Source organism: Vulpes vulpes, chromosome 1 (assembly GCF_048418805.1).
Source record: "Vulpes vulpes isolate BD-2025 chromosome 1, VulVul3, whole genome shotgun sequence".
NCBI classification, from domain to species: Eukaryota; Metazoa; Chordata; class Mammalia; order Carnivora; family Canidae; genus Vulpes; species Vulpes vulpes.
Genome location: NC_132780.1, coordinates 8660648 through 8688170, shown reverse-complemented (window position 1 = coordinate 8688170; position 27523 = coordinate 8660648). Strand labels below are relative to the sequence as shown.

Sequence of the window (27523 nt, the reverse complement as noted above, 5' to 3'; positions counted from 1 at the left end):
CTGTCTCTCTCATGAATAAATAAATAAAATGTTTTTTAAAAAATAAAAAAATATATTTAAAGAGAATGAAAACTAAACCTGCTTTACTGTGAGGAGACTGGGGCACAGAGAGGCAAAGTGACTTGCCCAAGGTCACACAGCCCGGAAGTGGGAGAACTGAGATTTGAACCCTGACCGCGTGGCCACCAGAGTCTGCATCCCAGGGAGGGCGGCTCAGGTTGGGGTCCAGGCTCCCCAGGCGAGCGTCTGACTCCCGGGGTGATCCCTCTCACCAGCCACCTGGCCACGGCTCTGCTCTCCTCACCCCCTTCCGCAGCCCCCCAGGCGTTAGGCGGGATTCTAGTTAGCGGGCCTGCCTCCAGGTCACCGGTTGCTCCCGATCCTTCTGGACACACCCTGCTCCCTCCCTGTACACGGGGCAGCTCCAGGTTCCCCGGGGAGACTCGGAGCCCTCAGGGCACGGGCAGGATGAAGGGGGCACTGGGCTCCTCTTGGGCCGGACAGGAGGTCACACGGGGGTCTGTTGGTCTGTCCCGCCCGCTGGACCGCGTGGTAGCTTCCCGGGGCTGTCACAGCCCGTCAGCGCGGACCTGGCGCCTTTACAATCACAGAAATGTATCGTCTTGTGGTTCCGGGGCCGGAAGTCCGAAATCAAGGGGTCGGCGGGGCGTCCCTCGCTCCAGAGGCTCCAGGGGGAGCCTTCCTCGCCTCTCCCGGCCCCTGGGCGCTGCCCGTGTTCCATGGCTGTGGCCACATCCCTCCCACATCTGCCCCTGTGGTCACGCTGCCTCCTCCTCCTCCTCCCAAATGTCCCCCTGTAAAGACGTTTGTCATTGAACTTAGGGCCCACCTGATGATCTTTTCACCCCAAGGTCCCTAACCTAATTATATCTATAAAAATCCTTGGGCAGCCCAGGTGGCTCAGCAGTATAACGCCGCCTTCAGCTCAGGGCATGATCCTGGAGTCCCAGGATCGAGTCCCACGTCGGGCTCCCTCCATGGAGCCCGCTTTTCCCTCTGCCTGTGTGTGTGTGTCTCTCTCTCTGTCTCTAATAAATAAATTTTTAAAATCTTAAAAAAAAAATCCTCTTTTCCGGGTAAGGTAACGTCCATAGGTTCTGGGGACCTGGAGGTGGACATGTCTTTTTGGGGGACTGCCATTCAACCCACGGCGGACAGGGATCCCTCAGAGGACAGGAACAACACTGGGGGAGGCAGGAGAGCCTGGCTCAGTGGTTCTCAAATTTGACCATGTGTTAGAATCTTCTAGAAGGCTTGTTCATTGCAGACTGCTGGGCTCCAGACCCCACTCCCACCCTTCTGATTCAGTAGTTCTGGGGTGGGCCGAGACATGACGCTGGTCTGGGATCCCGCGCTAAGAACCACTGTCCTGGTGGTTAAGAGGGTAAGGCTGCCTGAGCTCAGCAGTCCCCACCCTTACCGTGTGTGTCCTTGGGTGACGAGCTTTCCTTCTTCAAGCCTTAGTTCCCATCTATAATCTGGGGCTAACTCCTCCCCACAGTGCTACCCGCGGTGGCCCACGCTCTCCCCACACTCATGGTGTCCCGTGTTTTTGCTGGCCCTTGATCCTCCAACTTCCTTTCTACCCCAGGGCCTTTGCATATGCGGTGCTTTCTGCCTACCAGGCCTTCCACTCCACGCTTCCTTGGCTGCCTTCATCTCCATTCAGATGTCACCTCTTCACAACACACAGCCCTTCTGGCTTTATTCCTTGTGATCATTGCTCCATAAACAGCAACCTGGGCCCTCCCCAGCCAAGGTCAATTCCCCTCCCCCCGCTATTCTCTATAGTCACACCCACCCCGTTCTTCTTTCTTGAACTTAGTATGATTTATAAATACCTATGAGTACGTGGATCTGTTCACTTGGTCATGAACTGTGTCACCCCATGACTATGTCAGCCTCACCAGGGCAGGGCCTTGGGCAGGTTTGGGGTTTGGTCTTTTTTTTTTGTTGTTTGTCCTCAGCTCAGGGCTGACACAGACTGACTGTTTTGTTTGCTGAGCAGGGAAGACAAGAAGTCCGGCCTCAGGCAGGAGGACGAGGCTCTGTCCGGTGAAAGAATCACATTCAACCTGCCTGAGTCTAGCTCCCACCACTTCCGCTGCAAAACTAGTATCACCCCCAGGACCCAATCCTACTGGTAGAGAGAGAATGGTGGGGATCCCAGAGGGGAGGCACTGGGGTCTTTGAGAAATAGATGGTAGGTTTTCCACCAAGGCTGTGGGGGTGGGGAAGCTCAGCCACATCAGGAGGGAAGGCAGCTGCCACCCAGGTTATCTGGGTGGCAGCTGCCTTCCCCAAATATAAACCACAAATGTCCCCTGGGAAGGATGTGGTGAGCCAGCTTTATCCTACAGGGGGTGACAGAGAGGCGGGGACGAGCTAGGGTAGAAGGAGAGATATGGGAGGAGGCAGAGGGAAAGAGGAAGAGAAGGAGAGGAGTGTGGTGGGAAGGAAAGCAAAGACATAGCGACAGAGATGAAGAGAAAGAAAGAGACAAAGAAAGAGAAAGAGCCGGGGATAAGGTTGACCAGAGGCAAGGAAGGATCTAGAAGGTTAGAGATAACAGAGGGCAGATGGGAGTCCAGTGGCAGGTGGTGGGGGGAAGCAAGGTACCAAGGAGGAACCACCAAGACAGTGTGAAGAGGGAGAAGGCAGATGTCGAAGGATGTGGATGTTATGCTAACATTTGTGCAAAGTGGGACATGACCTGCATATGCAGGTGGGTCTTTCCTGGTCCGTATATACATTTCTGGAAGGAGATCCAAGGAACTTGTACAGTGGCCGCCTCTGGGGAGAGGGACCCAGAGGCTGGGAATGGGGGAGGAGGGGAGGGAGGTTGATCTTGCAATTTACTCTTCTTCGGAATCTTTTGCATTTTGCACCATGGGTTTGGGTTACCTGCTCAAACACTGAGTGTGATTAGCGATAGAATAAGGGGGAGAGAGAGAGAGAGAGAAAGTCAGAGATAAAGGAACAGGGAAGAGAAGGGGAAGAAAGGGAGAAAGTTTCCTTTTGTTTCACCCAGTGGCCCCAACCTTCTGCAGATGCCTCTGGTCTTCTGGAAAGGCCGTGTGAGCTATCCCCAGCTCCCCCAGCCACGGGCCCACACGGCCCCTCGGGTGCAGTGAGGATGGGCAGAGGCTCTCAGGCCCATTGTGCTTGGGTTCAAATCCCACCTCTTCCACCTTTTGGCTATGTGACCCCTGGTTGGTAACTTCACGTCTTTGTTCCTTAGTCTCCCCAGCTGTAAAATGGGACGGGGAAGGTCCGCGCTCAGAGGAGGGGCCCCAGGAGGGTTGCATTTGTTTCCTAGAACTGCCCTAATGAATTGCCATGAACCTGGGGGCTTACAGGCCCAAAGGTGTTGTCTCCAGGTCCTGGAAGCCAAGGTCCAAAATCAAGGGGTGAGCCCATCTCAAGCTTCAAGAGGAGGATTTTCTTGGCGTCTGGGAGCTGCCGGCGCTGTTCAGTTCCTACCACAGCCCTCCCGTGTCTGACTCCTCTGGGCATTGCAAACCTCCTGCTTTTCTCTTCTAAGGACGCTGTCCCTGGCTGTAGGGTCCAGCCAGATAATCCACGGTGATCTCATCTCCAAGAGCTTCATCGCGTCCATGAGGCAGGGGGGCCTTTCCCCTCATAAGGTTGAATATACAGGTTCCATGTGGACCTAACTTTTGGAGGTGGCGGGGGCACCGTTCAATGCACTAGAGGGTTAAATGAGGTAAATTAGGTGCTCAGTGAGGCCCTGGACACTGTCTTGCTTTTTTTTTTTTTTTTTTTTAAAGATTTATTTATTTGAGAGAGAGAGAGAGAGAGAAGAGAGAGAGTGAAAGAGGGGAGGAGGGGCAGAGGGAGAGACTCTCCAGTAGACTCCCTGCTGAGTGCAGAGCCCCACACAGGGCTTGATCTCACCACCCTGGGATCAGGACCTGAGCCGAAATCAAGAATCAGATGCTCAACTGACTGAGCCACCCAGGTGTCCCCACTGTCTTACTGTTTTGACGAATGTGAACTATTACCTTGATTTTGCTGGGTGCACATGCTGTTGTTTAGTGCGCTGAGTTGGTTGCCTATCTTTAAGATTCAAGAGCTTTTGAGTGAAGATGGGGATCTCTTTTTTTTTTCTCCAAAGATTTCATTCATTTATTTATTCATGAGAGACACAGAGTGAGAGGCAGAGACAGGCAGAGACAGAAGCAGGGTCCCCACAGGGAGCCCGATGTGGGACTTGATCCCAGGACCCTGGGATCAGGACCTGAGCCAAAGGCAGACACTCAACCAGTGAGCCACCCAAGTTCCCCAAAATGGGAATTTCTTAAGAAAAATCAGAACATTTGGCACCATGAGGCCAAACTCTACAAGGCTACAGTGACCCGAGCAGTGACTGCTCTTCAGAGGGGCATGTGTGCCACCGCTTTCCTGCTTCCCAGTGTTACCCAGCTGGCCCCAGGGCATCAGGGTCTGAGCCTCCTTGGACCGTGTCTGTCTTGCTCAATGCTGCAGCCTCGCTGCCCAGCTCAAGGTCTTCCACGGAAACCAACGAGGGATCCAAGACTTCAGGCCTGGCCCTCCCAGGCCCTGGGTGGGTCCTTCCTCTCTGTGGACCTGTCTCCACATCTGCAAGAAGGGGGAAGGCATGAGATGCTCCCCGGGCCCCTCATAAACTCTGGGGAGATGGCAGGAGGCGGGTGTGAGGCTTGAGTCCAGCAGTGATGCTGCGGCAGACAGTGCTGGGAGGCCCCACAGCCGCGCTTCTGCTCTCAATCCTGGCTGCACATTAGGATCACCCTGATGATTTTCGTTTCAATACCTGTGACCAGGCCCCAATCCACAGCAAAGAGGGTTGCCCTCTGTTTGTAGGACAGACTTTCAATGTCTTTATTCCTCCTGAGACCCCTCTCATGTTTATTGATTCTTTCTCTTTATTCTCTCTCTCTCTCTCCCTTCCTCCCCATTGGGAGCCATTCTATTATGTAAGTGAGTCTGTCTCTTTTTTTATCTTGTAAAATGAGTGTTTTTGTTTTATGTCCATAATTTGTAATCGACACACGTGGGCTGGTAGCATAGGTCTTGATTTTGCTTTTACCATCACAGGTTTGGCTCCCCTGCCCCATGGGCACACTCGGTCCCTGGCTCCTGATGACTGCACCAAAGTCCTTGGTGTGCGCGATCCCTGTGTTTCCCATCTGCTGCCCTAGAAAGGACACCCAGGCCACCTCCAGCTCCTATCCCATAAACACTGTTGCAGTGAACATCCTTGTGCACGCTCCCACACAGTCCCATGATTTCTTTGGGAAGTCACCCAGGAGAGGAATTATTGCCAGATACCTACGTGCAATGCTTTATTTGACTAAGCCAGACTCAATTTTTTACCAGACTCATGTTAGAATGACAGCTTGTTGAAATTTGCCTTCCTCCGATTTCCAATGAGTTTGAGCCCTTGGGCACACACCCTGGTTGGTCTTTTGGGTTTTTTCCTTCTATAAGTTGCCTGTTTATACCTGTTGCCCATTTTTCTATTTGGGTTGCTCTTTTTCTCATAAAAAAAAAAAAAAAATCTGATCCTTGTTAGACTCTGCAGATATTTTTTCCCTTTCTGAAGCCTATTACATTTGCCCATGATGTCTTTCCTTGAACAAAAGTTTTAAATTTTAACAAAGTCCAATTTTTTTTTTTTTAATGATTTGTTCTATTGGAGTTTTAAGAAGTCCTTCTCTGCTGCTGGTCATCAAACATTTTCCTCTCTCACCTTTATAGTTTGTCTTTCAGAGGATGTATAATCCATCAGAGAAACCTTTTCCAGGAGGACTTAGGTAATGGAAAGGTCTCATATCTGTACCATCTAGTTAGCAGTCGCTGGTTAAAAGTGACAGTGGAGGACGTGAAATGTGACTAGTGCAACTAAGGGGCTGAAATGTTTCATTTTATTTCATTAATTTAAAATTCAAAAGCCACACATGGTTAGTGGGGTTCTTTTGTTGTGGTGTTAAGTAGGGATTCTGTTTTCTTTTCTTTTTTTCCCCCAGATTAACCAATTTCCCCACTATTATGAAACTATCTATTTTCCCCTCATTGTCTTGCGGGGCCATCCTTATCATGTTCAAGCTCATGCTGGATACACCTGGGGCTGCCTCTCCGTTCTCTGGAGAAGCCCGGTGGGTCTAGTGAAGGTTAGAAAATCGCAATTCTACAGTAACAGAATTTTTAGCCAGATGCCCAGCCGCCCAGAAGAAAGACTACGTTTCCCAACCTCCCTTGCTGCCAGGTGCAGCCACGTGAGCGGGCTGTGACCAATGAGGCAATGGCGCGCGGCCTCTGGGTCGTGTCCTTAAAGGGGAGTCGCCGCCTTTCCCGCTCCTTTGGGACCACTGATTCAGCCCGGGGCGTGGCCTGGCAATTTGCATTTCCAGCAAGTTCCCCGGGCTGCTGCTGGTCCGGGAGCCGCACTTGGAGCACCGCTGGTCTGACTGGTTTCCCTCCCTCCTCGTGGGTCAGGCGAATACCTCCCCGGCTTCCCCTCCTGGGCCGTCGCGGGCCCGAGCACAGCGCCCCCTGCTGCAGCCCAGGTAGCACTACCGGCGTGGCGCCACGTCAGGTGGGCACGTGGGGACGAAGCCAGGCCGGGCGGATGTCGCCTCCTGCCCTCGCGGAGCCCGTCGCCAGCGGGGATCAGCGGGGGCCTGCCCGGAGGGGACGCAGGAGCGGGAGGGGGCCGGCAGCCCGGAGGCTTCGGGGGCCTCGGTGGCGGTGCCCCCTTTTGAGCCTCTAGCCCCCCGGGCCCCGCTGGCTGCCCAGCCTTGCCGACACTGTAACCAAGCCCTGTATTAACCCCCCGTTTGGAACACCTGGAGGGGGTTCGCTGCAGCCGTGGGAACCCCTTGCAGATGCGGCCTCCGCGAGCGCTCTCAAGGCCACCCGAGACCATCCTTTAACTGCACTGATGGGGACGGAAGGTGACAATCACAGCAGTGGCCACGGGGCCCAACGGAGGCGCATCCGCCGCAGGCCGCCCTCCCGTCGCAGCGGGGCCCCTCGCCCGAGGCGGCGCGTCCCGGAGCGCCCCGGGGCCCCAGGCGGAGAGCGGGGTGCCCCGAGCGCTGTCCCTGGCGCACCAGCCCCCTGGAGGGAGTCCGCCTGCTCTCCCTTCTCTGTTTTCTGGAACAATTTGTACAAGGTGGGATTTACTTGATCCTTCAAAGTCTGGTAGGACTCATTTGTAAAAACATTCAAGCCCGAAGCTTTTCTTTGGTGTGTCTGTGTGGGGGGGTGTGACTTTGGTCTTTTCTTGTTTTCTGTTTCTCCTTATACCCATCTTGGCATCGTTCTTCCCAGAGATGTAACAACTCCTCCCAGGCATCCAACACATCCATCCACGGCAGCAGCTGCTTCCCTGGGTATGTTTAAGCCTCTGAGTCCCCAACCAGACTGTGCCCGGTCTTGGCCAGCCCTGGTCGCACACCCGGCTCCCCATCTGGGGTGGGTCATGTGACAGTGGGGAGCGGGAGGTGTGGCCCAAGCCTGAGTCTCTACAGGTTTCGGCCTCCGAACCAGGCTGAGGTCCCAGGCGCCCGAGGCAGTGGGGATCGCTGCTCACTCTGCCGCTGTCCCCAGGAGGCCCCTGCTGCCCCCACACCCGCCACCGTTCAGGTTCTGGGGGAGACCCACACAGTCCAAGCTCAGCACCAGCCTGGGGCGGTCAGTGCCCAGAACACAAGGGCAGCGTGGTCCCCTGGGTGTCAGCCAATTCCCTTCTCCCCTCAGGGAGACCCAGGCTCAGGATCTGGAGGGAAGGCCAGTGGGTGTCCCTAAAGCTCGCTGTTCCAGATCCATCCACCTTAGCCGATTCCTCAAAAGCCCACCTGCCCAGTGACCAATTTCCTACCATCAGCTCATCAAGCATCATTCCTGAACATGCTCAAGACAACCTCTAAAAGAAGCTTCCAGCAAATCTCGGATGTGGCAAACTGGGCATCATGGCACACGGACTCTGGTTAACCGGCTCTCTGCAGGCCAGGGGGCGGGCGAATCGGGGTCCCATGTCGCAGGCATTACTGGCAGCTTTGACCTGGGGCTTCCCCCCCCCACCCCCCGACCAGACACGGCTCTTGCCCTACATGGGCTGGGATCTTGGGGCTCGCCAGGCCTCCCTCCCTCAATCCTCGGGCCCTTCTCCCCAATTCCACACCGAGATGGCCTGGACAGGGAGGGGCCCCTATGCACCACACACACACACACACACACACACACACACACACACACACGAAACAAGAAAACGATTTAATTGTAAAACTAACTTGAGGGGGTGGGGTGGGGGTGGGGCTGCGCCAAAGGGACAGGAACCTGATTCTTCAAGCGGTGGTTCTGTCCCTGGGGCTGCCCCGTCTGTCCCCAGGTCGGGACAGGGGCCAGAGTGTTATAAAATGACAATATAAATAGACTTCTAGAAAAGAGGAGGCTGTCCAGGTGCAGTAGTCGTCTGCAGAGGCTGGGGATGGGCGGGAGGCCCTGGTCCCCGTCTCCCCAGCCAGCCACAGAAAGGGGGTGCAGGACATGGGGAAAGGCCACTCTTCAGACATTCATGATCGACCCCCGCAATGGCTCAGGGGGGCCGGGGGCTGCGCCGTATGTCAGGCAAGGCCTCAGACACCCACTCGCAGGCTGGAGGACAGAGCAGCTGGACCTCCTGCATGGGCGTACGTGCACACACTCACACACGCACGCACACACGCACCCCCCTTTCGTAGTGTTCTCTCCACCCACAGCAGCCCCCACTGCAGATGATTTCCAGTGATGGGGGGGCCGCCTGTCCTTCCTGGAAGACAGGAAGACGCAGGGAGGGACTGTCCCGGAGGGTGGGGAGTCCGGGGACCCTCGCTTGCTCCCACGAGTCCCTGTGTTTTGTTTTGTTTTAAAGTCACAAAATCAAAGCTGGAGTTCAGTAGTAGGGTCCTGCACACTCCCCCACCCCTGGCCAGGAGGGTGGTGCCACGTGGAGCGTCTCCCAGGCTGGGAGGAGTGGGGGCCGGCCCCCTACTGGCCTGTGGCAGGGCAGGGGTCACCCGAGGGGCTCTTTGGTTCAGGGACAGGGCACTGGGCCTCATCTGGTGCGGTTCTGGCGCATGAGGGGCACGATGCTGGCGGGTGGGCCCGCTTTGGCCAGGAACGGGTGCTTCAGCAGTTCAGCCGCTGTGGCCCGCTGGGCCGGGTCACGCACCAGCAGGCGGTCCAGGAAGCCCTTCAGGGATGGTGACACCTGCCGGGAGGTGGGGGAGAGAGTTGGTGGGGGGGTCTGAGTGCCGGCTCCACTGCTCACTTGCCCTTGGGCCTCAGTTTCCTCTTCTGTCAAATGGGCTGACAACATCCACCACCTGGGCAGGGGGCCAGGAGGGCCCAGGGTCTAGAACTTGGCCCCAAGTCCAAAGACCCCAGGGGCTCATTTCTTCTCCTCTTTCAAGGTTTGGAGGAGGTGACAGCAGCGGGGCCCTGGAGGTGCCCCGCCTCCCCAGGTGATTCGTCTGTCAGGAGGGCTCCTCTCAGGGCTCTGGCCGTGCTGGGTGTGCTCAACCAGCCAACCGAAGTACAACCACGGTGGGGCAGCGGTGAGGGCTCAGGGGACCCGTGGGGATGGGGAGTGGGGAGCCCAACACAGATGAAGTGTCACCTCCCCCACACCACCTGCCTGCCAGGTGGGGCGCACCTTGTGCAGGTTTTTCAGTCGGGGTGGCAGGTTGTCCCGAATCATCTTCATGGCTTTGAGGGGGGGCTCGTTGAAGTAGGGGGGCTCCCCGTCCACCATCTCGATCACCATCACCCCCAGAGACCAGATGTCCACCTGTGGTGGGGAAGGGACGTAGGGCCGAGCTGTGCGGGGCCGGGCCAGGGCTGGGGGAAGCCACGCAGGGCTGGCCCCTGGCTCTGCCTCTGCCTCCCTGCTCCTGGAACCCTCGGGCCCCAAACACCCTCTCTGACACCCAGCTTGCCAGACTCGTACACCCCTCCCCCAGGGAACCCTCTGAAGGGTTCTGCCCACACAGCGCCCCTCCCTCCCTCAGTCTGTGGATCATCCGGGGCTCTGTGACCAGCCGCCTCACCAGCATTGCTGGGACAGAGCAACTGGTTCACGAACAGGCACGTGACCTGAGCTGAGCCCACCAGAGTCCACTCTGACTTTAACCAAAGTATCCGGGAAAACCGTGGCACTCCTAGGCAGGGGGACGCGTCCCAGAGCTGCCCGGCCATCTCTGCCCCGACAAGGGGAGCGTCTGCCTGAGTGAAGACTACACGGGGTAAGTCAGGGCTGGGGAGGGACAAGGCACAGGATGGCTGGGCCTGAAGCCTGTCACTTGCCCCTGACTTTACAGCTCTTGGGACCTGGAGCTTCCACATTTTGAGCTGGTTTTGTCAGGGCACTGGGCCTGGCTCATCGGTGATGATGCATGCATGCCCTACCTCTTGCACAAAACCATCCCCAGCGACCCATTCCCCACCCTGAGCCCCACTCCACCCCCAGGCTCCCGCTGTTCCAGACTGTCACAGGGTAAACCAAGCCCGGCCTGCTCCAGCCTACCTCTGGCCCATAGGGAAGGCGAGAGATGAGCTCTGGGGCCATCCAGTAGGGCGTGCCAACCAGTGACTTCCTCCGTGGTACCTCCTTGCTCACCTGGGCACAGAACCCAAAGTCCGACAGCTTCACCTGCAACAGGGCACAGGCAGTGGGGGTCAGGGGTGCTGGAGGTGGGAGGGGGAGTAAAGGTGCTCACCTAGTGAACTCCCTGGCCTTGGACGTGCTGGGGCTGCACTCTGCGGCCGAGAGGCTAGAGCCAGACCACTGGGTAGGTCCACAGCCCCCCAGCAGGGGGCCCCCAGGTGTGTCACTTCCCCAAGGTCACAGGGCTGCCTTCCTGGCAGGGTCTGCCCTGGGGCTTCTGGTGGAAATGCCCGATTCCTACAGTACCAAACACGGTGTGGGGACTGAGACCCCAGCTGGCTCCCACAGCCTGTGCCCTGGGCCCCTGCGTCCCTGAGCGCAGCCCTGCCCCCGAGGGTATGAGGGGTGTGGCCTACTCTGCAACCACCACATGGTCAGACCCACGCATTTCCACCTGTTTCAGGGCCATGGGCCCCTTTCCGATTCCTGAGGATTCGTATGGATCTTCTCGCCCCCTGGAAACACACACACACAGCCTGCACACAATTTCAGGCTCACGGATGTCCCCCAAACACACCTGTAGCCAGTTCAAGGTGTTCACGGACGCCAACTGCGACTCCCAGGGAAAGAGAGCCCAGCCCTACCCGGCCCTCTGCTGAATGGCTTAAGTTTCCTGGGGGAGGGCAGGCAAATCACCACAAGGACCCCCTCCCACAGGAAAGCACGCCCACCCTTAGAATGTAAATGTAGGTTCTGGGCCCTGGGAGGCTCATCCAGGGAGCTCAGAGACAGAGTTTCAGGCTGGAAGTCAGGAGACAGGAGTGGGGGCCACGGCCACCACTCAGATGCCTTCCACCCTCTCTGGGCCCCGGGTTGGACTCCAGTTCCCACATCCTGTGCAGAAGGCAGAGCCTCCACCCACCCCGCAGCCCATGAGCAGGTGCACGATGCTGCCCCCCACTGACTGGGGAGGAGCAAACCAACTCCTCAAGCCACTGAACTGGGGGGTCAGAGGTAGAGGGGAGCCGGGGAGAGGCAGGGGAAGCCCGAGCCACCCCGCTACTCACCCTGCCGTCGTGGGTCAGCAGGATGGAGTCACTCTTGATGTCGCGGTGGATGACTCCCTGCGCGTGGAGCACAGACAAGGCCTGCAGCACGGCCAGGCACACGGCGGCAATCTGCTCCTCATTCATCCTGTGCAGGGTGGGGGTCAGCAACCGGGGCCCCGCCGGGGAGGGGAGGGGGGAGAGGCCCCGAGGGGGATGCAGCCCTCCTGCCTCCCGAGACACAGCCCTACCCCCAGGGGTCTGAGGGGACTCCATCCTGTCCTGGGAGAAGTCTGAGGGGACATGGGGGACGCTGCAGCCCCGGAGACCTGGGGAGGCAGCAGGCCGGGTGCCCGCCTGCCCAGGGGTACCTGGTGTGAGTGACGATGTCGGTGAGGGCGCCGCCCTCCAGGAACTCCATCACCACCCAGAGCTCGTCCCCGACCAGGTAGCTGTTGTACATCTCCACCACGTTCTCGTGCTGGTAGTCCCGCATGATCACCACCTGGGCACCGGGCCGCGTCAGCGCCGCCAGCCCCTGCCTCGAACCCAGCCACCAGCCGGCCACCAGGCCTCCTGTCTCCCCTCCTTCCCCGGGCTTGGGCTCAGCCTCTGTGCAGGCCCAGTCCTGCTTGTCCCTGCCACTCATTGGGGGTTTTCCTGGACTGCCCTCCCCTGTGCCCTAGCCAGGAGACCCTGATGCCCGCATTGAAGGGTGCGCTCCCCCACACCCCGTTTTCTGATCCTGCTCCCTGACCAGTCCTGAGCTCGCCTCTGAGTGGCCCTGCTGACCAGGCTGGTGTGGGGAGAGGGCGGCAGGCAGGGAACGTGTAAGCACGGGGTTGAGACGGCAGGACAAGCAGGTACCAGTTATGGGCAGAATCAAAGGCTGGGGGCATGGACTTCAGGGGCAAGGAGGCCTGGCCGGGCAGCCTGGGGGCGGTGGGAACACGACACTCGCAGGGGTTCCCTTGGAGCGCTGACAGCGCAGCTGGAGCCCTGTAGTATTGGGGGGGGGGGGGCAGGGGATGGGTTATGGGGACAGCTGAGGGACCAGGAGGCAAGAGGCAGAGTGTAGACCACCTCCAGGCCTGACAAGCGGAGACTCCCGTGTCAGAGTCCAGGGGCTGCTTCCAACAGATTCCTCCGGGGCAGGAGCCAGGAGTCTGCCCCTGTAACAAGCTCCCCGGCAGACGCTCCCAAGGACCAAAGCCGGAGATTGGACAGAACCAAGGACCCTGATGGAAGCTCGACCTCAGAGGCCAGGACTTTATCCTGAAGACACGGAGGGGCGGGGCAGGGGAACTGCCAGGGTCAGTAAAAGGGGGAGCGGCATGGCAGGCCTGCATGTCCAAGAAAGCCCTTTAGCTGCTGTGTGGGGTTACCCTGGGGGTGCCCATGAGCAACCCAGGGCAGAGCCGAGCAGGAGAGGATGGGGCTGCAGGGAGGCTAATGTGCTCTGAGCCAGGGAGCCAGGGGAGGGGCAGGGCCGAGGGAGAGATTCTGGGGGTCAGTTTGGGACTCAGTAGTCACAGAGGGGCTCTGGGGAGGCTAAGAGTGTGACAGAGATGCAGTGGTGGGTACTGGGGGTGATGGCCCGGGCAGGTGTGAACAGTAAGGAGAGAAGGAAGCTCAAACCCAAGCCCTGGGAACCCCCAGTGCTGAACGGTCTTCTCACACCCTCCCCCTGATAGGGCCTGGACCAGCACGGGCCTCAAAACCAGCTGGGGGAGGACACGAGGAGGGTGAGACGGGGGCAGGAGGGGGCCCGGGGCCCACCTCGTTGAAGAGCAGCTCACGCCTCTGCTGCTTGCGCAGGTCCATCTTCTTGACCGCCACCAGCCGGCCCGAGCTGCGCACCGTGGCAATGCACACGATGCCCGTGGAGCCCTCGCCGATCTTGATGAAGTTGTCCAGGTAGGAGCGAGGGTCGCCGGGGTCCACCACCAGCTGCAAGGCGGCCCGGAACTGCTCGTGCGACACTCGCTGGGGTTCCCGCTGTGGTGAGCGGGGCCCGGGGGGCCCAGGGGCCGGGGGGCCGGCAGGGGCAGCGATGGGGCGGGCCTGAGGGGCCAGCTGGGGCTCAGAGGCATGGGGGCCCAGCACTCCCGGGCTGGGGGGACCGCGGGCTCGGGTGGGAGGCCGGGAGGAGGAAGACTGGGGGACCACCAGGCCCCCTGCTGAAGGCCCGTTGGGGGCCAGGTTGTGAGGCTCCCCCTGCAACAGAAGAGAGAGGTGGCTGTCAGTGAGGGGTGGGAGGGCCAGCTCTGCTCCCTACGTGGGACAGACACACGGTGGTCAGGATGGAGATGGACGGTGGGCTGGGCACAGGCTGGAGTTGGTGGGGAGGGAACAGGGGGAGTCTTGGAGAAAGGGGCAGTGGAAGGTCCTGGGGCAGGGGGGTTGGTTACCTGGGCACCCCGGGCCGGGTGGTCCGTATCGGCCCTCGGGTACGTGTTAAAGGGCCGACCAGCTGCCACTCTGGCCCCACCGGCCAGACCGGCAGGTTGAGGGGTGCCGACGTCAGGCCCAGAGAGGGGGCGTTTGTCCCGGGAGGACTCCTGGGGTCCCCCTGAGCCCTCCCTGGAAGACTTGGGCCTCTTCTCTGGCCCCACCCGCCGCCTGTCGCCACTGCTGCCACCCGCCTCGCTGCGACCGGCGGCCCGGCCTTGGCTGCCCGCCTTCTCTGGGGCCCCTCTGGCCGTGCTGGCCGGCTCTGCGGGCATCCCGTTCTCCTGGCGGGCACGGGCAGGTGGCGGTGGGCTGTCTCTCCGCAGGGAGTTGGAGCGCGTCACCGACATGTTCTCAAACTCGTCGAGCAGCAGCGTGAGGGCCCCATCCTTGGCGCCTTTGCTGCCACGCACGATGGTCTGGGGTCCGGGGCAATGGCGGGATGGGGGCCGGGCAAGGAAGAGGAGGACACAGGACGTGTATCCGACACACAAGGACAGGACAACACAATACACACAGAGACAAGACAGAGACGGAATGAAGAAATGCCATGGGGTGATGATGGGGCTGGGCAGGTGGGGGCAGCACCAGGGAGGCCCCTGCAGCCCCTCCCACACCACCAGGATGTCCATCTCGCAGGAAGGAAGCCAAAGGATTAACCTCCCACGGGTCAGGCTGTCGCCCCTGGGCTGGCCACCCCCCCCCCCCCCCCCCAGGAAGCATCCCATCTTTTCTTCTATTCTCCAGGCTGGGGGCCGGTCTCTGCCCCATGGGCAGGAGAGGAAGGAGTGCAGAGCCCACGCCACCCCATAATCAGCCCTGGAGAGCTGCAAATTACACGATGGTAGGGCCAGGGCATGGCTTGGACTTCCTCCTCTGCAGCCCGCCGGGCTGTTAACCCCAAACCCATGCTCTGTTTCCCTGGAAGCCGAGGTGGAGTCCGGGAGAGTCGGAAAGGACCGCAGTGCAGGAGTGCCCTGGGAGCAGTGGTGGCGAATGCGAATTCCCACGGGGCCCGGTGGATGTACCGTGTGTCCCTAACTGACCCCAGCTCCAGCTGCTGAGTCTACCACCCTGATCCAGGTCATGGCCACCTCTTCCCTTGAGTACTGAGTCAAAGCTCCAGGGTCCCCCCGCCCCCCTGGACTCAACTCCAGGCACATAGGGCTCCTCACTGCTCCTCAAACATACCAGGCACTCCTTGCCCACCTCAGGACCTTTGCACTGGCTGTTCGCTCTTCCTAGGACACCTTCCCCCAAGTATGCCCATAGCTCCTTCCCCGTCCTCCTCTTTCAGGCCTTTGCCCAAACTCAGTTTCTCAGGGGGAAGCTTTGGTTGACCACCTGGACTCTAAAAGGGCAGCCCCTAACACTCCCTATTCCCCCTCCCTTTCTTCTCTTTCTCTGGAGCACCTGAAACCAGCTGCCGTGAAGCGCGCGTACACTGACCATCGCCTGCACACCCCCCCTCCCCACCGTGTGATGTTCGTGAGGGCAGCTGTTGTATTTGCCTGTTTTTCTGCTCTTGCTACATCTTAGCACCTAGAACAGTGGTATGTATGCAGAGAGTGCTCAAGAAACACTGGCTGAACCAGTGAGGGAGGGAGGAGGGCTGGGAGGGGGCTGCGGGGAGCAGAATATGCACCCCTATCCCTCTGCTGTCCCTCACTGGCCTGCGGGGATGTGGGCCCAGGGCTGCCAGACATCCTCAAGCCAGAACTGCCCCCTGTACTGTGCACAAAAAACTGATGCCACAAAACGCACCTCCAACACCGCCAACCTTCCTGGGCCTGGCCGCGGGCGTGGAGGCCCAGCCTTGCCCGGGCACCAGGTAACGCAAGGTAGACACCTGGTCAGACCCTAGTGCTGGAATAAGAGGCCGAGAAGTCCCTGGGGGCCGGGGGTGGGTCTGGGAGGACCCAGCCAAGGGGAGATTCCCAGTCTAGGGCAGCGAACAAATACCCAGAGGGGTCCCCATACAGCGCTAGCCCACACGCACCCTCGTGTGAATCAAGGCAAGGTGCCTCCTCCTCCTGGCGGACACAGGCCCAAGCAGGGCTCACCGCCGGTGGTATGGGCAGGGGTCAGATTTTAGGGTCCCCTAGGGAGGCCAGAGCCAGCACAGAGCAGCCAGGAGGCCAGCCAGGGGATGGAAGGAGTAGGGCTGGGGGGGGCCTGCGGGCCCAGAAGAGTCAGTGCCCCGTCCGCGGTGGCCGCCACCCCCTCAGCCCCTGCGATTAGTCAGCAGAAGCCAGAAATACAGATTTGGATGTGAAGTCTCTGCTGTTTTAAGCCGCGGCAAAGAGTTCAAAGTACTCAGAAGGCCGGCATGAGCTACCCGCCCCCGCAGCCCCGGCCCTGGCACCGACGCCCACCGCTGATCACGGAGGGCGTCCTCGGGCCACCGGGCTGGGCACCGGGAGAGGGGGGCTCAGCCGCAGGCCGGTCCCCAGGCGCGGGGCCCGCACGCCGGCACACCCGTCTCCACCCCAGACCAACCCTGGCCGCGTGCCCTCAGCCCTTCCTGGTTCCCACTGCCCTCGGGGTGAAGTCCGCGCTCAGGGCTGGCTTCCACGCCCTGCCGTGCGCACGCAGATGGGAACGGGCTCAAGGCCCGTGGGCTGTGGAAACAGACCCTGGTTCAAATCGCCACTCCACCCTTTTGCTCAAGATGGCAGGAGGGCCCCCCCCCAAAAAAACACCTCCAGGGCTTTGCACAGACTGCTTCCTCCACTTTAAGCCCCACCTCCTCTCCATCTGCCCAGGGACAGACGCCTCCTCAGCCCTCAGGGCTCAGCTCAGGTGTCCCCTCCCCCCAAAGCTCACCCAGACTCCCTGGCAGCAGCTCCCCTGGGCTGCCCAGCCAGACCCCCCCCTCCCCGACCCTGGGGGCCTGGCCCTTGCCCGAGGACAAGTTCCTGGTACTGGGGACGGGCACAGAGCCCAGGGAGAGGAGGCTCAAGACAAGGAGGCTGGTGGGGGGGGTCTGCGGTAGGGGTCAAGGTGGGGGTTGTGAGGCAAGGGGAGGGGTCAGAGGGTGGAGGGATTGAGGTTAGCACTGGGGGGTGAAGATCAGGGTAGAGGGTTGGGGTATGTGTGTCTGGCAGGCAGCGAGGAGGGGTCGGTCCCAGGGTTAAGCATGGGGTTGAGGGCGCAGGGGCACCCTGTGGGCTCGGTGTGGGGCAGGAGAGGCAGCGGTGGGTCATACCTTGGGGGCCCCGGGCTGGATGGAGGTGATGCAGGCGGGGTCCACCAGGGGCTTGGGCCGCCGAGCCGACTCCTCGATCAGGCTCTGCCACTGGCGGGGCAGCCCCGTGAACTTCTGCTCGTGCTGGTCGAAGCCCGTGTGCACGCGGTGCTCGAAGTTGGATGGCGCTGAGATCTCTACTCGCTTCTTCTTCTTCCCAAACATGGTGCCGAGGCTCTCAGCACCACGAGGGCGCAGACTTGGGCTCCTATCAGCAGGCCTGCGGGAGGGGGCCGCTCACCAGAACCCGGCCGTTTCTCTCTGCTCCTCTGACCCTGCCCTGGCCCCTCCTTGTCTCCTTGGTCTCCCATCCCCACCTGCAGCCCAAGGGACCCTGTGAACCATCTAAGTGGGGCCGAGTCCTCCCTGCAGCCCACCCCACATGACCTGCCCCTGTCACCTCTCTGCTTTCACGTCCCCTTCACTCACACTGGTTTTCAAACCTCAGGGCCTTTGCACTGGCTGTTCTCGTCTCGTGGAACACTCTTCCCCAGTATCCACACATGGCCCCCTCCTTCTTCCCCTCCTGTAGGTCTTAAGAGTTGTCGGGGACTCTTTTCCTGACCACCCTCAGTGAAAGAGGTGCCCCGCTAGCCTTCCATCACAAAGCTTCACAGCATGTTTAACTTCTGGAAGCTCTGCTGTTCGTTTCTTGTGTTTACCAGTTTGATGTCTATACCCCCCAGCCCTAGAATATCAGCACCGCATGCCAGGTCTCATCTGCCCCATGTGCCCGTGTCGTACCCCATACCCAGCACAGGGCCTGGCCCCCAGTCCATGCTCAGTGACTGAGTCTTTTGGTGACTTGTTCGACAACTGCTTACACAGTCCCCTGTCCTATGCCCGGCCTCTGGGAGCCTCATGGCAACACTCCCAGTTGTTGTTTTTTTTTAATGTATATTTTTTTATTGGAGTTTGATTTGCCACCATATAGTATAACACCCAGTGCTCATCCCGTCAAGTGCCCCCCTGAACACTCCCACTTTATAGATGAAGAGACTGAGGCTCAGAGAAGGGAGCTCCTCACTGGGAGCACACAGTGGGAAAGTCCCACCGCGCAGCTACTAGCAGACAAGACTATCCCCGTCTTTAGGGGTCTGTGGTCTCTAGATGGATACTTCGGAAAGTACCAGGCACCGTATAAATGCTCAATGGGAGCCAGTTGTAAAAGCGAAGGGGCCGCAGGGGCGATGGTGTCCCACAGGGAGCGCAGGGTGGTGACGGGAAGGGGTGTCAAACAGCCAGGGCCCAAATCTCGCTCTGCCGCTTACTCTGTGTGACCGTGGGCAAGTGACTTAACCTCTCTGTGCTGCTGCCGTGAGGATTAACAGGGTTGGCAGGAGCAGAGCAGGGCACAGAGTGAGGGCCCTGTCCATGTTTGTGGCTCTGATCATCAGGAGCACTCCTAGCAGTGTCCGAGGGAGGGGGGGGCCCAGGTCCCACTCCCCTGTCCCACACAGGAACCCTGGGGTCCCACAGACCTGGTGTGATGCTGGCTGGGCTAGAAGTGCCCTCGGGCAGGTGATGTCTCCTCTCGGGGCCTCGGGTTACTCATCTGTAAAATGGGAAGAACATATTCACACATGCATTCATTGGTCACTGCTCTGTGCCCAGCCCTGTGAGCTTGCTGCTAGGGACACAGTGGTGACCAAGATCGCCTCCAACAGCCCAGGGTGGTCAGGGCTGGGGTCAGGAGAGGCTTCCCCGAAGAGAGGCTGTGCAAGCTAAGACCCAGAGGATGAGGGGAAATGCACTGGGCTGGGATCTTTGAGGGTTCAGGCTGGTTCCCCGGAGCCTGGCACAATGCCCAACACAGGGTCGGCCCCAAGCTCAGTGAGTCCCGTGACCTACTGAGAGCTCTCTCAAGCGTGTCGGGGATGCTGCCTTCCTCCCTCCCTATTCCTTTCCTGTGGGAGCAGCTCAGTGAGGTTACAACAGCCAGCCACCCCTCGCCCAGAGGTAGGACCATCAGTGGGGAGCCATCTAGGAGAACCGGTTTGGCAGCAGGAGCTCAGTGGGAGGGGGTGGGGATTCAGCAGACAACCTGTCTCAACTGGTTGGGGCTTCATGGGCAGCAGGTGGCCAGAGCCAGGTCCAGCCAGGGCTGCCCTTGCAGGTCTGGTCCCCCCTGTTGCTCTGGGGCCCCTGGCTGCTGGTATGTGGGGTGTGACAGCCCTGACCAGGATGCAGGCCCCTTTGCCTCTGCCCCCAACCAAGCCAGGAGCCCCTTCAGCGTCTTCCCCGGGTCCAGCTCCCTGCATGCAGCCCATCCCTCCCGCCTAGACTCCACTCCCTGGCCCCCACCCACCCTGTCTGGCTCCCTGGCCTCTCTGCCCTCAGCTGTCCACCTCTCCAGGACTGGTCCTCGCCTTGTCTCCACAGCCAGGCTTTCCCCATCCTCCTCACTGTCGCCCCAGACAGAGCTTCGCCTCCACCTCCTCGCTGTGTTCCCAGATGCGCCCCCACCTGGCCCCAGGCCCAGCTCACCCCTCGTCTCGGCCTCTCACTCAGCCTACCCTTCCTCCCCCAGCAGCCCACAGCCCCAGGCACCACTCACTCCGGGGAGTCGGATTAGCCACGTGACCCCTCACTAAGCTCCAGGGAGGGAGGGGCGGACCCCAAGGTGGGAGGAGCTCGGCACCAAAGGGTGTGGGCAGGCGCAGCCTGGACCCTCACCCACACACCCCAAGGCGCCTCTGCACGCAGCAGCCAGCCCCCTGTTTATCCTGTCCTCCAGGCCTGTGACCCTGCAGGGGAAGGGGACCAGGGACACACCTCCGGATATCTGCCCGGGGCCACCCCTTCCCTCTGGGCACCGCATGGAGAGAGGCACAAACAGAGGAACTGACCATGTTTATAATGATCCGGCTCCAGGTCCAACCTGGGGCAGCTCCCAGCTCTCCTGGCTCCCTCACCAAGCCACCCCCCCCTCGGGCCAAGGCCCCCAGCTCCTGATCTGATGGGGGCCACAGAGGGGAAGGCGGGGGAGCTGCAACACAAAGCTCGGTGCCTGTGCCAGGAGCCAGAGGCGGGCGAAGAAGGGCTGCTGGGGTTCCCCTGCAGGCTCGGAACCTGGGAGTCTGGCTGCTGGGCCTGTGCCACCTCACCTTCTGCCCTTGGGAGCCAACCAACCCACCCTGGGAGCTCACTGTGCAGCCGGGGCCTGCAGCTCGGCCACCCTGTGCCTCAGTTTCCCCTGTTAAAGAGGGTAACGCCAGTACCTGCTTCCTGGAGTCCTTAGAGGAGTCCCAGTTAGAACGCCAGGCACCCACGCAGTAAGGCAGCGCCCAGGAAACGAGGTGACCATTCTTACGGCGGGAGCCGACACTCGCTGAGCCCCCACTGTGTGCCGGCCCCTCTTCTAAGCGCCCCACGCATGTGACCCACAAGGAAGCAGCCACGACGAGCCCCGTGTTACAGCCAAGGGAAAACAAGGCACAGCTTGGCACAGAGTGGACCTGAGGCGCCGGCCTGGGAACCCAGAGCCTATGCCAGGCCGGTTCTCAGAAATAAAGGCAGCGGTGCCCTCAGAGGGCCGGGCGTGCCAGGCTCTGCTGGCCACCCTCTGCCCCCGATCCCTCTTCCCCTGCACAACTGACCAGCCCCAATTCACAGATGGGGAGCCTGATGCCCGGAGACAGGAAGCCCCTCGTCCAGGGCATCCAGCATTCAAACCGGGCAGGTGGGCACCAGAGCCCAGGCTCTTACCTGCCTGGCCTGCCCCGAGGGCCACGGGGACGCCACTGCTTCTGTCACAGTCACCATCATCTTCACCTCCGGGTGCCTTCCTTCCTCCCTCCCAAGCCCCCCTGTCCATGCCCATACCCTGCCCTTCCTTGTTTTTTAAATTTATTTATTTATTTAATTTAAGAGAGAGCAAGAGTGAGAACGAGAGAGAGAGAGAGAGAGAGAGAGAGAGAGAGAGAGAAAGCACAAGGTGTGTGTGGGGGGGGGGCAGAGGAAGAGGGAGAAGCATGACACGGAGCTCGATCCCAGGACCCTGGGATCACGACCTGAGCTGAAGGCAGACACTTAACTGACTAAACCACTCAGGTACCCCTTGTTTTTTTTTTAAGTTGATTTATTTATTTTTCGTAATCTCCACTCCAACGTGAGGCTCGAATTCATGACCCCAAGATCAAGAGTCACATGTTCATCCAACTGAGTCAGCCAGGTGCGCCCACACCCTGCCCTTCCAGTCCTGCCCTGAGCCCTCCTTGGGCTGGAGGTCCCTACCTCCTACCTGACCTGTCCCAGCCCCCCAAGGGCAGTGGGAGGCAGCACGTGCCCCCAACCCCATGGCCCTCTATCTCCCTTTACCCTGGGCCTTCAAGAGGACAATCTGCAGGGGTACAGGTGGCCACACACCAGTCCCCGCCACCAAAATGTGCCTTTCCGAGGCTCAGCCAGGGCACTGACATCACTACTGCCACCAAGAGGGACCCTGCAACTCTGCGCAGATGCACTCAGCTCATGGACTCCCTATGACCCGGGGAGGGGGTGGGGGCAGCTATTCTCATTTCCTTCTCGCAGATGTGGAAACACCTTTTCACAAAGGTGAAATCTCTTGCACAGGTTACCAAGCAGAGCTAGGCCTAGAAGACGGTTGGATCCGCTACAGAGCTGACCTCCCGAAGCCTGCTGGGCCCCGAGACGCGTCCCTGTGATCTGCCTGTCACCTCTGCCCCCTTGCTCGTTCTGCCCCAGCCACATGGGCCTCCTTGCTGCTCTTCAAACCCCAGACATGTCCCCACCTCAGGGCCTTTGCACTGGAGGCCATCCCAGCTGCCAGAAGCTCATTCTCACTGATGTGCACATGGCTCCCTCCCACATTCCCTCTACCTGCCTCGGTGTTCAGAGAGCTGTGCTCCTGTCCTGTCCCCTCTACGCCTTTTCCTTTGCACCTGGCTGGCATCCGTCTTGCTCCCCACTGTACCTCAGTGTCCACAACACGGCCCAGCCCACCCGAGGCACTCAAGGAACCTCTGGTGAATGCACGGACTCATCTGTACCTGCTACGCTACATCCCTGCTCAGACACCGATTCTGCCCAGGTGGTCCTTAGGAAACCCTGGGAGAGGGTGAAGCAGCCCCTCAGACAGAGGGAACAGGGGGGACACCGGCCAGGCCACAGATGCCTCTGAAGTCCAGCATCTGATCCCAAGAGCACAGGCACATTTTGCCTCCAACTCTGAAACATTCACTGCAATTTAAAAAACTCTTTAAACTTATTTGACATGCGGGACAGGCAGTTTCCAACATGTCCTAGTCAAAGCTTCAGGTTTTCTAGTCACCCTGCATTCGCTTGTTCTACCCTCTGAGCTTTCCTGGGAAGTAAATGATACCCACCCACCCACCCACCCACCCACCAAGGAAATCAGCTCTGGTAGAAAAGCAAGATCCACTTGTGTGAGTATGACAAAGCCACCGGGGGGTGGGGGGGGGTGGGGGTGTGCATGCGTGTGTAAAACTCCTTGCTTCCCCCCAGGCTCTGAATCAAGCTGCTCCCCTGCAGTCTGGGGAGCCGCCGACCTAGTGGGAACCCAGGGGCCCAGGGAAACAGCAGGGGATGTTCCAGGATCACAGTCTCCAAAATGAAACCTTAAATCAGGAAGGGGACCATGAAGGAGGGCTCACTGACCCCAGCCTGCACTCAGGGCTGCCACCACTGGTTCCCACTCACCCTCCTGCCAAGACTCACCCTACTAGCTCTGGGAAACCCCTTCCCACCTCAGTTTACCCTGTTGTCCCTGGCTGTGTTCTGACAATGGAGGGGGAGTCTGGCCTACTTTCCCGGCCCCCACAGAATCCTCCCTTAACCCCCCACACCTGCCCACCTCCACACCTTTGCTCAGCTCTTGCGTGCCCATCTGTATAACCCTCCGCCTCCCCAGTCCAATCTCTATCCCACCCCCCACCCTCCCACTGCCGAGCCTAGTCTCTCCAAGGAATCATCAGAGACCTTGACCCCAGATGCCACCACAAGCTTTGGGTCTGATATGTGCCCGAGCCCCGTCCTTGGCCAACAGCTACTCTACCCCCAAAGGACCCCATCACACTCACACTCCCGGCCACCGTCAATGGCTACTGAGGTCTGATCTCTGCCAGGCAGGGGCTGGGGCTCACAGCGGCAGTCAGAAGCGCCAGAGCATCCCTGCCCTTGCAGACAGAGCTCGCTTCTAGGGGAAAGGAGACAGTCGATAAATGAGCTAAGTCAGAAAAGTCTATAGTAAGTCAGATGGTAAATGCTGAGGACATACACAAAGCAAGGAGGGAGAGGGCTGAGGGGCAGGGGAGGTTGGAATTCTCAATGAGGTGGTAGGGGAGGGCCTGGCTGGGAAGGTGACCCTTGAGCAGGGACCCCGGGGGGCGTGGGGGGAGGGAGCCACGCGGATGCAGGGAGGAAGAGTCCGGGCAAATGTCCCCAGCTGAGAACGTGCTTGATGTGGTCAGAGATGGAGCTGGTGCGGGGCAGGAGGTGGTCGGGGCAGATCGTGCTGGGACCTGCGGGCCACGTGGACAACTCTGTCCTTTCCCCGGGTGAGGTGGAGCCACACCTGAGCAAGGGAAGGGACGTGGCCTGACTCAGGCGTCCAGAGGCTCCCTGTGGCCATGTGGAACCCAGGGAGGTGGAGGACGTGACAAGCCAGCGGAAGACGGGGGTGGGCAGGGCCACGTGGGGGCTCTGGAGGGAGAAGTGGGCGGGCTCTGGGCATGATGCAATGGTCCAGATGACAGGACGTGCTGCGGACTGACCCCACCTCTCGCACTGGCTGCAGCAAGAGCACCGCGGGGGCGGGGGCTGGGTCCGGTCTTGCCCATCACCGCATCCTCAGCCGCTGGCCTGTTCCTCTGCCCTCTCCTGGCCCTGTGCATCCCCTAACACGTTACAGTGATGAGTGTGCCCATTGTTTCCCACTAAGCAGGGGCTCGGCGCAGCCAGGAGCCCAGCACCTAGAGCAGGCCGCTCCTTCTCCACACCTGAGCGGATGGGGGGACAGGCACAGGCTTTGGTGCTGACTCGGGCCCTGGTCCGTGCCAGGCATGCAGATCAGGCCAGGCTGAGCCCTCCCCACGGTACTTGGGTGAGTGGGCAAGGGGGGGTAGTTCTCTTCCTTCCTGTTTCCCAAACCATAAAACTGCGGCCCAGACAGGGGAAGTCACTGCCCAGGGCTGCCCAGCAACCACAAGGTGCCTGCCCTGACCCACAGAGAAGGCCTCGCTCCAGACGCAGGACCCTGGATGCTTGTGGGACAAGAACAAGGGTAGAGACAACTCTACTGCTTACGACCAGAACCAAGATCAGAAAGGCTGCCTTGGTTAGGAAGGACCCAGGAGCAATGTTAATAAACAAACAGCTCTCCCAGGGCTTCCCACTTGGATGAAGTTTCCCACTGTGACCTACCAAGGCCCTGCCCAGATGGACTCCGCCAACCTCGGGACCTCATCCCTTCTTCACTGCAACTACGCTGGCCTCCTATTTATTTAGTCTTGGATGCCTCAACCTTGTTCCAGCCTCAGGGCCTTTGCACCTACTATTCCCTCTGCACAGAGCTGCATGGTTCGCCCTTTCCTGATATTTGAGTCTCTCTGCAAGTAAAACCTCACTAGAGAGGTCCTTCTTGATCCCTGACAACATCTGCACTCCTGCTTTTACTTCCCCGTGGCATTTACTACCATCTGACATGATGCACATGCAGACCTTTGGTCCCCTCCTCCCTCCCGGCCCCCAACAGGGGCTCCCTGAGAGCAAAGGCCTTCGTCTCATCCTTGCTGTGTCCTTGGCATCTAGAGCAGCAGGCACTCAGCAAATATTCATGGAACAAATGAATGATGCCATTGCCAAGTGATGGGTCTAGACCCCGAGGAGGAACAGGCAGAGGGTGGCCAGGAGTCCCCAGTGCCTGTCCCACACAGCCTGCAAATCTGACCTTCGTGCCCGAGCAGGAACTGGTCTGAGTCTTTAGAGACCAAACCTGGCTATTTGTTAATAAGCTGGCATATGTTCCAAATGCCACAAAAGGTATCCCACTGTGATCCTATCCCTGGGCCCACCCCACCACGGGGAGGCCCACCCTGGCCACACGACCTCGGCTGGAGATGTGAGGAAGCAGCAGCCCATTTTGGCTACAGGCAAGAAGCAAGTCACACAGTGAGAGATACCACCAGAAATTCACTGGTCCCCGTAACGGGTAGTATCCCATAGGGTGACACAGATCCAGGGGCCACCCTGGCCTTGGGAAGCAGCTGGCATTGGCAGTCTGGGGCACGAGCAGCAGCCCTGCTCTCTCCATGTCCCAGCCAGATGCAGCGCCATCTCCCCACCACTGGGCCTTTGCACAGACCGTGCCAGAGCAAGGACTCGGCAGGCAGGTGGTGGTTAGGAGCAGGCTCCCCAGGCTAAGTTACCAGCCCCACCACTCCTAAGCTGTGTGACCCTGAGCAAGTGAGTCAACAACTGAGGGTGACGATAGTCCCTATCTCCCAGGACTGTCTGGATGATCGAATGAGATGGCAGATGAAAAGCATTTAGGACCCTGCCTGCCACCAAGTGGGTCCTCGCTACAGGTTACCCCACTGGCATTACCACTGCCAATGCTGCTGCTGCTGAATGCACAGGGGAAGGAAAGAGTAAACGAAAGGGATGCGGGGCATAGTCCTCTCCTGGCCAGAGCAGGGGTGCCAGCCTTACTGTCTCACCGCCTTACTTTCTCCAGGGCCCGGATCTGGGAGCAGAACGGGCTGCACTGTCTGAGGACAGGTCTGCTTCTCCCGCTGCACTGGGAGCCTCCCGAGAGGGTGGTGCCGGGGGCCCTCTCAGCCACCCTATGTCTCCAGCCCTGCCCAACCCGGAAGGGGCACAGTTCAGAGAGTGGGGCTGAATGAAGAGAAGGTATTTCCTGGGCCCAGCCAAGGGCTTCGAGCCCCCAGGGAGGCCAGGCAGCTCCTGGGGCAGGCCCACACTCAGGTGCCCCCTCCCACCAGGCCAGGCCCCACAAGGCCCAGACAAAAGGATACTGTTGGCTTTCTTCGCGCCCCTAGAGGTACCAGGGTGGGGATGGATGCCACAACAAACCTGAGAGTGTGGGCGAGCCCCCAGGGACCAGGAAAATCAGATTAGACTTCATTCATTCTTCCCCCGAGGCAGGACAGGAAGGAGGGAGGGGGGAACAGGCAGGAAAGAGGCTCCAGAGCCCTCCCAGGACACCCCACTCCTCCCTCCAGCCCTGCCCCGCCATGCAACTCCCTGCTACACACACACACAGCACATGCACATGCACACATGAGCCCTAGACACTGAAACATATGAAGCTGCCCCACGGCACCCGGTAACAGCAGCCACACAGGAGCCTTGGCAAGGAAAGGACATCCACCCTGAGCCTTAGTTCCTGCCTTTGGGATACAGGCCCCAGCGGAGCATGCCTGAGCTTTGTGGCATCCGTGGGAGAATGTGGGGGAAGCAGTCATCAGGAGGGGCCTGGCTCGGAGGAACTCAGGATGGAAAGGCCAGAACAATCGCACAGTCCACAGCTGGGTCCCCGAAGAAGCCGTGTGGACGCCTCCCCCGCCCCTAGAGGTACAGGGACTCCCAAAAGAGACCCATAACACACACTGACAATATACATAGTACAGACCACCCATCGCCTCGAAACACAGGCACAATCCCAGATGCTCCCTAGCTGCCAGACTTACCTAGAAGGGACGCCCCACACACCCAGGTACACTCCCCAAGACACAGAGTTAGACCACAAGGGCCACACAACCCTAGATCCACACACAGTTAGGAAATGAGACCCCGCCACAGACACAGGCACACACCACAGTCAGCTCCAGGCTCATCCAGGGTGGCTGGTGAGGCACAGCCCTCAGAACCACCCCCTGGCAAACCAGATCCCAGGAATGAGCTCCCATGGAGGCGGAGGCGCTCAGGGACCTGTGCGGAGACACGTGGCTAGCCCCAGCAGGGAGACACCTGCCTCTAAGCACACGGAAACACGGCGACCTCACTTCTGGCCCCAAGAAAGGTGTGGTCCCTCGAGCACGTGCTTCCACTGGCTCGGGCGGCTTGCTGTCCAGGCGGGAGGGCTGCCCTCCCACGCCCCGT

The 27523-nt window shown here is 59.7% G+C and overlaps 1 protein-coding gene across 4 annotated transcripts in view; it reads right to left on the bottom strand.

Annotated features, from left to right (window-relative positions):
- Window positions 1–8285: 8285 nt before the first annotated feature.
- The window catches only part of PAK4 (p21 (RAC1) activated kinase 4), a 43087-nt gene continuing 23849 nt past the window's right edge, over window positions 8286–27523 (bottom strand). For 2 of the 4 annotated variants that reach the window (XM_026010087.2, XM_072752123.1), the window contains exons 2-10: window positions 18901–18974; window positions 17381–17639; window positions 14133–14591; window positions 13501–13938; window positions 12093–12226; window positions 11743–11869; window positions 10595–10720; window positions 9725–9859; window positions 8286–9280 (exon numbers count right to left, since the gene is read on the bottom strand). In XM_026010087.2, the coding sequence (XP_025865872.1) occupies window positions 9125–9280; window positions 9725–9859; window positions 10595–10720; window positions 11743–11869; window positions 12093–12226; window positions 13501–13938; window positions 14133–14591; window positions 17381–17584 (1779 nt within the window). In that variant the 5' untranslated portion in view covers window positions 17585–17639; window positions 18901–18974 and the 3' untranslated portion in view covers window positions 8286–9124. Of the gene's footprint in view, window positions 9281–9724; window positions 9860–10594; window positions 10721–11742; window positions 11870–12092; window positions 12227–13500; window positions 13939–14132; window positions 14592–17380; window positions 17640–18900; window positions 18975–20640; window positions 21090–27523 lie in introns of those variants that run through there. The other 2 variants (XM_026010088.2, XM_026010090.2) reach the window with 2 other exon arrangements.